This window comes from Gymnogyps californianus, chromosome Z (genome assembly GCF_018139145.2).
Source record: "Gymnogyps californianus isolate 813 chromosome Z, ASM1813914v2, whole genome shotgun sequence".
NCBI classification, from domain to species: domain Eukaryota; kingdom Metazoa; phylum Chordata; class Aves; order Accipitriformes; family Cathartidae; genus Gymnogyps; species Gymnogyps californianus.
Genome location: NC_059500.1, coordinates 20138678 through 20150243, shown reverse-complemented (window position 1 = coordinate 20150243; position 11566 = coordinate 20138678). Strand labels below are relative to the sequence as shown.

General features: G+C 45.0%; 1 protein-coding gene across 5 annotated transcripts in view; it reads right to left on the bottom strand.

Annotated features, from left to right (window-relative positions):
* Positions 1-8616: 8616 nt before the first annotated feature.
* CSNK1G3 (casein kinase 1 gamma 3) overlaps positions 8617-11566 on the bottom strand; it is a 65858-nt gene continuing 62908 nt past the window's right edge. For 4 of the 5 annotated variants that reach the window (XM_050912768.1, XM_050912770.1, XM_050912771.1 and 1 more), the window contains one exon: positions 10858-10981. In XM_050912768.1, coding sequence (XP_050768725.1) covers positions 10927-10981 — 55 coding nt within the window. In that variant the 3' untranslated portion in view covers positions 10858-10926. Of the gene's footprint in view, positions 10982-11566 lie in introns of all 5 variants that reach the window. The other variant, XM_050912767.1, reaches the window with a different exon arrangement.

Below are 11566 nucleotides of genomic sequence, written 5' to 3'. Positions count from 1 at the left end.
ATGGGTCACTTCCATGCTGATCAAATTAATTTCATCTAAGCAATTGCTAACTTTGGGACTGACCAAGCTGATCAATGAGGCAAATCAGAGTAACAGCAAAAGAAAGCAGAAATTACTGCACACAGGAATTTTTTCTCTAAAAAGATCTATTTTTCTTTAATACAGGCATAAACAATTCAAAGTGACACTGAAGGAAAATAACCACACAGTTTAATAGCAGATTTCTTAAGTTATGTCAAAAAATAGTAAAAAATGTCCAAATATCAATGCTGAATTTGCATTTTTGGTATTATCTTTTCTTGGAATTGTTTTAAGTCAAGTTAGATAAGCCTACTGTTGGTCTCCATTGAATTTGATTTAATTATCCATAGCTATCAAGTAAAATGTATTACTACTACTCAGAAATATTTGATTTAAACCATATTTTTTAAAACTGTTGTATATACAATGGTCCTCTGAGCAAACTAGACATTTATAGCAAGACTTGGTATCAATCATTGCATTTATCTTTTTGGAAGTTCTAGCTTGTTAGTTCTTACAACTATCCATGAAACAAACTAACTGAGATCATTTACTCTGTATTGTCCCCATAACACATCAGATTTGCAAGCACTGACAAGAAACCTGCACAGATTGAGTGTCTTGTACTCAAAATGAGACACACTATGAATCCAGCCTTCATGACACTAAAGAAAAAACTTTGCATTGCCCATCTGTACAGTGAATTTCACCCTGTGTTAATACATCTGCTAAGAGGAACTATCTGGCATATTGACAGTTCCCTCAAAACTGACAGCTGTTTTTCTAAAAAGCAGTTGGTAATTGCTTTGTAAAACAATATGGCTTTTACAAAATCTGAAATCTCACCTGTCATTTTGATGTTAAAATAATCTTTCTCAACAGCTATTGCATTTTTTTCAAAAGTTATAGAATATATTCTCAAAAGGTTAACTAAAGCAACAAAAGACACAAAAGATAAAAGCATCAAGCAAATAAATAGAAAAGAGATACATAGTTCCTAAAAGAATAACTACAAGGTACTTAAAACATGATATCTAAAATTAGTTTATCTTAAATACAAAAAGCCCCAGGATTCAGACTGGAATTTTCCATTTCTTTTTCTGGAAGACCTAGCTAGCTGCTATTGCAAACTGGAAAGGAAGAATCCCAGCAACACAGACTCTGAACTACTGTCAGCTGTGAAATAGAAGTTTAAGCCCTAACTTTCATAGAACCATAGAATGGTTTGGGTTGGAAGGGACCTTTAAAGATCATCTAGTCCAACGCCTCTGCCAAGGGCAGGGACGTCTTTCACTAGATGAGGTTGCTTAAAGCCCCATCCAACCTGACTTTGAATGCTTCCAGGGATGGGACATCCACAACTTCTCTGGGCAACCTGTTCCAGGGTCTCACCACCCTCATCATACGAAATGTCTTCCTTACATCCAATCTAAACCTACCCTCTTTCAGTTTGAAACTGTTGTCCCTTGTCCTGTCCCTATAGGCTCTGATAAGAAGTCTCTCTCTCTCTTATAAGCCCACTTTATATAATGCAAGGCCACAATAAGGTCTCCCCAGAGCCTTCTCTTCTCCAGGCTGAACAACCTCAGCTCTCTCAGCCTTTCTTCATGGGAGAGATGTTCCAGCCCTCTGACCATTTTCATAGCCCTCCTCTGAATCCACTCCAACAGGTCCCTGCCTTTCTTGTGCTGGGGGCCCCAGAGCTGGATGCAGTATGCCAGGTAGGGTCTCACGAGAGCAGAGGGGGAGAATCACCTCTCTTGAACTGCTGGCCACCCTTCTTTTTATGCAGCCCAGGATACGATCGGCTTTCCGGGCTGCATGAGCACGTTGCCAGTTCATGTCCAATTTGTCATCCACCAGTATCCTCAAGTTCTTCTTTGCAGGGCTGCTCTCTCTGTACATTTTCTTTAATCTTCCTTTTCTGGCCAATGGACTTGTAAAAGTCCTTCTTTTTCTTCTTTGCATCCCTTGCCAAATTCAGCTCCAACTGTGCGTTAGCTTTCCTGATCCCATGCCTACATATCCAGGCAGGGTCCCTATATTCTTCCCAGGATACACGTCTGGTTCCACTGCCTGTGCATTTCCTTCTTACACTTCAGTTTGACCAAGAGGTCCTTCCTGAGCCGTGCTGGTCTCCTGTCTTCCTCACCTGATTTCTTATACATGGGAATCAAGAGATTATAGAAGTCAAAACTTTGAGTACAGCACCAGCCACACAGCCAGGCATTCACCTGTTCAATTCATCTCCTCCTTCCTAAACCCCTTCCTCTAACTGGGAGGATAAAGAAGACCTCCTCTGCTCCTGATCCTTTTAACATTGCTCCAATGGATGGATAGTCTCTTCTGATGATTCTAAGTTGCCTCATCACAGTATCATCGGAGCCTACGTGGAACAGTAGGAGCAGAGGGTAATCTGTAGGGTTCACCAGGGTCAGCAGCCTCTCAGTGACATCACAAAGATGAGCTCCTGGTAGGCAGCCAGCTTCTCTAGAGAAGCTGTCTGGACAGCAAATGGGTGCTTCGCTGCCTCTCAGTAAGGAATCTCCAATTGCTAATGCTTCACATGCTTGCCTGGTGGCATTGGTTCTAATGTATAGATGTCCTGCTCATGGTCCCAGATGCTGTGCTGCCTGCTGAGCTCTTCTGGTAACTCAGCTTCTTGTTTGAAAAGTTCTAGCTGAGCATACTCCCAACTATGACATCCACTGATGCCTTTAGGTGCTAGAGGGACTTCCAGATGCTGGACCTCCACCTAACCTAAGGTTTGGACAGCTATTTCAGTCCTTGGGACGTCTGTCTGGGTAGAGATGTCAGCATAGTTAGGCTGTAGTGCTTCTATTTGGGTTTCAGCCTCAGCCTTGCAGTTGCAGCAGGTGGAGACCATTTTCTGTCAGCAGGACACCATCTCTTCATAGTTCTCAGAAAAAAATGGCCCACTTACTTATAAAAAGATCATTCTTTTGAAAGATGTCAACCTTCTAAGTCTAATACCCTGGAGACCTCAAACTTCTGGGTAGGCTTGCACAGCCACCAGTTACTTTGACTGACCGGCAGGGCTGCAGCCTAAGCCCGCTGGTGAGGAGAGCAGGATTATCACCCGCTTCTGCTCCAGATGAGCTCATTGAGGTGGCAGACTCAAATTCTCCTGTCCATCCAGGACGGGACAAAAGAGCACCTTGTGATGCTTAGCATCTATAAAGGATGAAAAGGATTTCCAAGCTTGCAGGAAAGATGGACCAGAGAAGACATTCTCCCAGACCATGGCCAAAGCCTTGTTCCCCAACATTCCTTCTAGCCAGTCATGTTGGCATGAAGAACTTCAGTAAAGCCAATACATCAGACAATTACCTGTACCAGTTCTCAGTAGTAGCTATTATTTTTATACAGATCTTTTACTAGTTACTGTTGCAGTAGCTGGTACAAACTTGGCACTAGCTGTGTCCTCTCGGCTTGACCAGCCACGTTTTCTCAGCCCACAGACACAGCCCTTCTTTCCCAGGCTATTGAGTCAAACAGCACTGGGGACATCATTTGTACTGAGCCAGGCGTTGAAGACTTCTGGCCTTGTAATGTGGTCTCCTGCAGAGGACACACAGATTGTGCCTCACTTCCATTTTCTCAGCCTGTGGGCTCCAGTGCAGGGTGGTTGAACCCCATGAGCCAGCAATAATTACCCCTGGGGGTGTGGGAAGGAACTAGTAGAACATCTATTTATATTTAGTTTATATCCAAAAAGATCAAGAAAGAAATTAAGCTTTACTAACATTTAACATACAAATTAACACCAGTATTCCCACTCACTTCATACATCAGAGCATCCCGTGTCACACATGGTACTGAGGTCTCCTGGAGGAAGAGAGGGTGTCCACAGCACAGAGGGGTTCACAGGGGTGCCCTCCCTCATTTGCTTACTTTCAGTGTATTGCCACATAGTGCAGTTCACGTGCACCCGCTTAAGTGGATTTACAGATTCTATGGTCTCTTAACTAAACTACTCCTCACAAAACGGACACAGACCTTAGAGAGCTTTCTGCAAAGAAACCGCAGATGGTAGATAATCCTGCTAATGCAAGCGAACAAGAACACAGCAGAGCTGATGCTTCCCCTGTTCCACACAGGAGGAGCTTTAGCCAAAGCCAGGAGACAAATGAATTACTATTGCTGAACGTTGTGGTTTAAGCCCAGGCAGCAACAAAGCACCAAGCAGCTGCTCGCCCACTCCGCCCCCCCAGTAGGATGGGGAGGAGAAAATACAGCAAAAAAGTTCATGAGTTGAGACAATGACAGGGAGGGATCACTCACCACTTATGGTCACAGGCAAAACAGACTCAATTTGGGGAAAAATAAACCAATTTAATTTAACAACCAAATCAGAGTAGAATGATGAGAAATAGAACCATATCTTAAAAGCTCACCTTCCCCCCACCCCCCAGAGGAGGGCCACAAAAGTGATCAGAGGGCTGGAACATCTCTCCTGTGAAGAAAGGCTGAGAGAGCTGAGGTTGTTCAGCCTGGAGAAGAGAAGGCTCTGCGGAGACCTTACTGTGGCCTTTCAAGACTTAAAGGGGGCTTAGAAGAAAGATGGAGAGAGACTTTTTACCAAGGCCTGTACTGACAGAACAAGGGACAACAGTTTCAAACTGAAAGAGGGTGGATTTCGACTGGATGTAAGGAAGACATTTTTTTACCTGGGGGTGGTGAGACCCTGGAACAGGTTGTCCAGAGAAGTTGTGGATGTCCCATCCCTGGAAGCGTTCAAAGTCAGGTTGGATGGGGCTTTGAGCCGCCTGACCTAGTGAAAGATGTCCCTGCCTGTGTCAGGGGGGTTGGACTAGATGATCTTTAAAGGTCCCTTCCAACCCAGAACATTCTGTGATTCTAAGAATTTCCTAGACCTCTTCAGATCTGCTGTATGACAGTCCCAGTTAACATCTGGGAAGTTGAAGTTGCCCATAAGGACAAGGGCAACTGATTTAGAGGTGTGGGGGGGTGATTCCTTACAGACTAAGACATTGGTGCCATCATCCTGGCGGGGTGATCTGTAGTAGACTCCCACAACAATATCTGCTTTATTAGCTTTTCCCCTAATCCTTACTTAGAGGCTCTCAACCACGTCACCCCCAGCTGCAAGCACTGTACAGTCCAACCCCTCCTTTACACACAGCGCTACCCCTCTGCCTCGCCTGCCCTGCCTGTCTCTCCTGAAGAGCCTATAACCGTCCATCACAGCACTCCACTCACAGGACTCTTCCCACCAAGTCTCGCTTAGGCCAACCTTGTCGTAGCTCTGGGACTGAGCCAAAGCTTCCAGTTCCTCTTGTTTATTCCTCATACTGCAGGCATTAGTGTACAAACACTTGAAATGTGCTCCACTGTATTCGGTACATCGTGGAGCAGAGTGAAAGCCCTCGCTAGCACACCGGCACTCAAACCTCATCTTGCTGTCCCAGAGCTTATCACTAGTAGCCCTGTCCTGCCTTGCACCTCTGCAGAATCACCTTCCCAAGCAATGGCCTCGGCCTAGGCTTCTGCAGGAGAGGACAGCCAGTGCCTCTGGCACGTGGAGGGCTGCTACACTTCAGTGCAACGCTTCAAGCAACAGACCACAGCACGTGCCACCACATTGAAGCTTCGTGCTGTGGACCCAGCTGAGACCTTGGTCCTTGGGAACAAAAGCCGGCCTGAGAAGGCAGGCCAGCCCCTTTGCCGACTGCCACCTTGCACCAAGCTGCAAAGATGGGGCCAGGCTCGTGTTCGCGGGGGCTGCCCCTTGTCCCCATTGAACAAACACCACCTGGAGTTCTCCAGGATGGAAAAGTCGTGGGGAGGCCTCCTTCTTGTTTCCCTCTCTACTCCCCTGCAAGCTGTGAGTGGCACAGGAGGGGAGCGTCTCAGGGCAGAACAGGAGTGTGGAGGAGAAAGGGGGACAAGTACGTGATGTGCAGCAGGGCTTTACCCACCCCCCTGGTGCACCATCCAAGTGCCTAAGCAGACCTGGATGGGAAGAAATGCAGGCGTGTGGGGCACCAGGTGCTGGAGGCAGCTCTTAGTGCATCCCTGAGGCCGAGCTTGAGGGGCCAGGACAAGGCTGAACATGCCTTGCACTCCAGCTGCTGAGACGCCTTGACCCAGGCGAGGCTTGGGCAACCAACCAACCCTCCCGGCTCTGCCAGGGCGCTGCCAGGCCCCGGGGCATGAGCGTACACACCACTGCTGACAGCACAGCTGCAGGTCAAGGCTCCTGGGCCAAGACCAGCACACAGATTACACGAACACAGAGCAAGGAGAAAACTGCACTTTCATTGCTTTCAGGGACAGCTGAGAAGTGGCAGCTCCTGAAAGTTCCAGGGCACCCGCGGTGTCTTTGTCCTGCAAGAACAGCAGGAAGACACTTAGCCAAAATGGCCCACGGGGGCCCTGGCAAGGGGTTGTGCTCAATGCTGCAGAGGAAGGTGAAAACCCCCCGGGGACCAGTGCCAATCTGCCCCGGGGGGGATCGGCTGTTCTCTGAGCATGTGAGCAAGACCTGCCTCCCAGCCCCACCGGGTGGTCACACCTACCAGGGACACCACCACTGCCCGACCCCTTCCCTCCTGCAACCCGGATCCACCTCAGGGGCTTTGGAGAGTGGCAAAAAGCCCCCAGACGGATCGACCTTGGGGGCGAGAATCCTTCCCGTGCCCGGCAGGACACCAGTGGATGCTCCAAAGCACTGGGGGAAGGTGCTGGCTCTGATACCCCTTGCGACATCTTTGCAGCCCATTCCTTAGTGCCACTGCCACTAGCTCCGCAGGGGATGAGGACGGCGAGCTCTGCAGTGCTCCTCAAGCACCGAGAACGCATTCCCATGGTCTTGGCAGGCCCCCAAGCCAACCTTTGCCACTGCTATCCAGCTGAAAAGGCCTGACAGCCATGGGCACCTCCAGGTGTTTGTGGCACTTCTTGTCTCCCCAGGAGCTTGTCTCCATTCCCTGAAGGAAGGATGAAGCAGGATTGCCATCCAGCAGATGCAGCTTTGAACGTGGCCCTGCCAGGAGCTGGGGCTGTGGCAGAGAACTTCCGGCAGCCTCGAGTCTTCCCCCCGCCGCCCCTCCAAGTAATCCCACTGGCCCCTCAAAGGCGTGCTCTCCCACGCCAGCTCTGCCCCGATGGCGCAGCCTGGCAGGCTGGCGGTGGGGCACGGGAGGAAGCCCCTTTTATCCTGCCCAGGCACAGTGACACCGTTTGCTGGGTGGCAGCACTGTGATATGGTGGTGGCGGGCCCCCCATGGCACAGTGGAGGCCCAGACAGGAGGAAGGCCTTTGGGGTGCTGGCCCTGAGGCAGTCCCTGTCCCCAGGGGCTGAGGGCTGTCCCTGCCCTTGGTGGCCACGTCCCTGCCCTTGGTGGCCATGCACTGGGCACAGCTGGGACAGGCCGCTGGGCTCCCTCCCTGTGCCCCTGTGCAGCAGGCTCCTGGTGTCACCACAGCAGGGCCAAGAGGCAGGTCACAGCCTGGCCCTGGCCAGGGGCTTCTCCTGCTGCGCCACAAGCAGCCAGGTAGCTCGTTAGCTGAGGGCAACGTTGCTATGCTCTCAGCCTGGAGGAGTCCAGCAGAGCCCTTCCCCGCTAGGACCGAGGGAGACCCCCTTCAGCACAGGGCTCGGGCACTGCTTCTGCAAGCCATGCTCCCTCCCCAGGGCTCGTGTGAGCAGAGGACGTCATCCAAAGTCTTGCTGCGACTATGAGTCCTTGCAGTCATCTGCTCTGCTTGTGCTGTTCCTAGAACGATAGAATCATTTAGGTTGGAAAAGACCCTTAAGATTATCGAATCCAACAGTAAACTTAATACTATCAAGTCCACCACTAAACCGTGTCCCTAAGTGCCACGTCATAAGGCTTAGTGGTTGGCCCAGGAGCGTGGGAAACACCCTGTCCTGCCTCACACCAAGCTTCATGCTGTGGACCCAGCTTGAACTTCAGTATGAATAAAAAGAAAACATGAACTTGAAAAAAGTTTTATTTGCAAGAGTGCTGTAGATCTGTAAGAGCACAAGCAAATGAAAACATCTGCTTATGAAGCAGTGCTAGGAATCTTAACTAGAAGCCTAGCAATTGATTTTGCCTATTAACATTGTTCTCAAGTAAATATGCCCTTTTTTATATCATATCAAATGCTCTACGGCTAGGAACAATCACCTCTACCAAACAAAAGGTTGTGACTGAAGAACTAACTATAAGTCTTCCTTTTCTAGATACCTACCTGCCGAAATTAAAGACGCATTTATTGCATATGTCACAGTATCTGCAATGGCTTTTATTCTAGGTGGCACAGACAGCATAGACTTTAATCCATGGAGACCCCAAGTAGATTTCCCAGTTACAAACATGTGCGTCGAAGTCTCTTCACTCTATTGCTATCACTAGCTGTATTAAAGCATATAATAATAACACCTGTTAACTAAGCAAACATAACTGCAATGTTGAGGTAGCATTTCAAGTAACATGCTTTCAAATTCCCTGCCGTCGAAAAAAATTAAAACTGTTCAGCAATTCTTAAAATAACAGCTTCCATTATTTCATCCAAGACCATAGGAAAGGGGGGAAAAAAGGCAAGTTTTAAAAAACTATCTTTATTTTTTTGTCTTACATTTAAACAGAGATGTATTTCATTTTTAGACATTTGGCCAATGTATACTTCATTAGTTTAGACAGGGAAAAAAAGGATATAAATGCAAATCATATTGGCATAACCTGAACATACCTCCATTAGTACTGACCGCTTTGCTTTGCTAGAAGAAAACCTTCTTCAGCATTAAAATCAAGCACTTAAAAAAATATTGCTGAAAAACAAGTGCCTCAATACTGGTCATTTCAGCAAATAAACAGCTTTTATATATTCAAATATTTTAAGTCCATAATATACACCCTTGCCTGTTATGTGTATGGAGTTCAGATCATACTAACACTGTAGAGGTCAAAAACCTCTGAGAATAGAACTAATCAGGTGTGTGAGAAATACAGATACCACATGTACTTACAGGTCTTACAAAGCAACTAATTTGGCCAAGTACTACAAAGAAGGATGTGTTTTCATGAGAGAATGGTCAAGTAACCTACCTTTGCAGCTCAAATAAAGTAACTTCACGAGTTTGAGATAATCAATAACACAAACTGGTGGAGTGGAAACTTATGACCTATTATATAGTCTGTTTTTGTGGGCCAAGTTCAGGTTTTTTACAACAAAAACTTGAGATCATGAACAGCAATAATGACAAAGATCAAAGCATACATATGAGCACATAATCCAAACAAAAAAAATACACTTTTGGCTGTTAAGGAAAAATAAATTACAAAATACAACTAAAATCCTTGTAAATGCAATAATGAATTCAAAGGTGTGCATTTATTTTAACACACATTCTAAATGCTACCACAAAACAGACTAAAAATAAATAAGTATGCCAAAAGGCATGTGTGGATAGAAAAAAAATGCTAATTATCTCCAGAAGAATTATAAAAAATTGAGATAATCTGAGTTTTGGTCAATAAATCTGTCTAGTCACTTCCATCTTTCACACCCCTTCTTCAGTAACTGGCAGCTAAACATGACAAAAGCACACCTCTGTCATTATGGATTTAAAAGAGCATATATTTTCTGAAGAAGAAAATATAAAATGGGCTGCCTTGTCTACACAACTGCTGGTTTGTTCATATTGCAGGTACTTCCCCACAGTCCAATGAAGTGCCTGACACATACTTGCCATGCTACTATAGTAGTGACATTACACTGAAAGACAAATTTCCAGGAAAAAAAGAATCTCGGGAAATTGGGGGTGCTATGGGCTAGTACGCAGAGAAGGGAGAAGTCTAACTCACTTCCATTGCATTTGTTTTCTAAATTAAAGAGTAAAATAATTTACAAACAGATCTCTAACATTACATGGCACATCCATATTTTCAAGTTAAAGATGTTGTCAATCATCAGTCACCTTAGTGAACATACAGGTTTTAACACTGATTCCACTTTAACCAGATTCATATTTATTTCTTCTTTTATAATTCCTCTGTAGATCTCTTTTGAAGGTATTTTAATCTTACTAACATTACTGGAAGCACAACTTAAATTATACAAACTTCAGTATTCTTTGTACAGACACTTGTCATTTCTACTGTACTGCAATTCCATTGTAGGCATAACAAAAGCAGGTTTCCAAACCCAGAGGCTACTGGAAATGCTTTCTGTTCATTAGTATCGGCAGCATTTAGACTACTGTCAACAGTTAAATCAACCTCCTCAGTATCTCTAGACAGTGACTGTACCACAATATCACAGACAGGGTTTAATGCTGATAGAATTTGACTACAGTATCACCAGTAATACTGGGACAAAAGAAAAAAAAAAAAAAATCAATGCAGATGTCAGAAAAGAAAAGAAATCTTGAGATTTTATTATTTTTCTACATGGTTGTGCATCTATTTTTCGTCTGCATCTTTGAAGAAAACTGCTTTTGATACGCTGCTATGAACTCGGGTAACAGATTTACAATATCTGTCTTCAGCTAAGACACTGCTAGTACTTCCCAGGACAGGAGAAATACTTTTCAAGTTTAGTTTTGCTGAAGATATTGTTCATTTGTACCAATTCATTGGTCCATTTCTTGATGGTCAAAGCAGTACTCATATTTGACAAAACCTTAAAGCTTTCAGAATAGATGAATTAAAGAAACAAAAGATGGATGCAGGAGAACCAAGTCAAAGCACACAGGCATGACATTGTTTCTAAGGGAGTCCTTGAAAAATGTGTGGTCATTATGGAGGGTTTGGGTTTGTTTTTTGTTGTTGTTGTTGTTTTTTTCCTTTTTAAGATCACAAGACAGCAGTTGAACAAATAAGCAATTTCCGATGTTCTGGTTGGTTCTAGTCATTTGTGGCGCTGAATGGTTTTCCTTTTCCTCCGCTTGAAAAAACAGCAGCACCTGCAGGTATGACAGGAATTACATATGATACAAAAAGAAATCACAAAACTAAACTTTACTGTGTTTGTTTCACTTGAAGTATGTAGTTCAGGTATAGCCAGCACCACAAGGAACACATTAAGCTCTATTGCAGATGATTGTTTTATTAGTGAAACTGAAGTAGAGATATTTGACACATTTCACCTTTTTTTTGAAAAAAGTATCAAATAAAAAAAGCTATAATAAACATAGCCATTAAGTTTAGAGTATTGTGTGAGGGTATCAAAAGCATGGGCATTAAAGGCTGACTTAAAAATGTATTTGTAAGAATAAGGAATGTTCCATTACCTGAGTACTCTTTCACATTAACTGGTAATAGCCCAAACAGAAGCTCGAGCTTAACATTGTGTCACCTGAACTGTACGCTTAAGACACTACCGTTGCTAATACAAGAAAACAATTTGAGCTTCCTTTGTCAGCCAGAACTTGGAAAAACCTTCCCCAAGGTGAGTCCCCAAAATATTTTAGAAGAAAGTGTTCATGAACAATATAATTAATGTTCTGATTCAATGCTGTGATGTTACTACTTCAGTGAAAAATCACAGC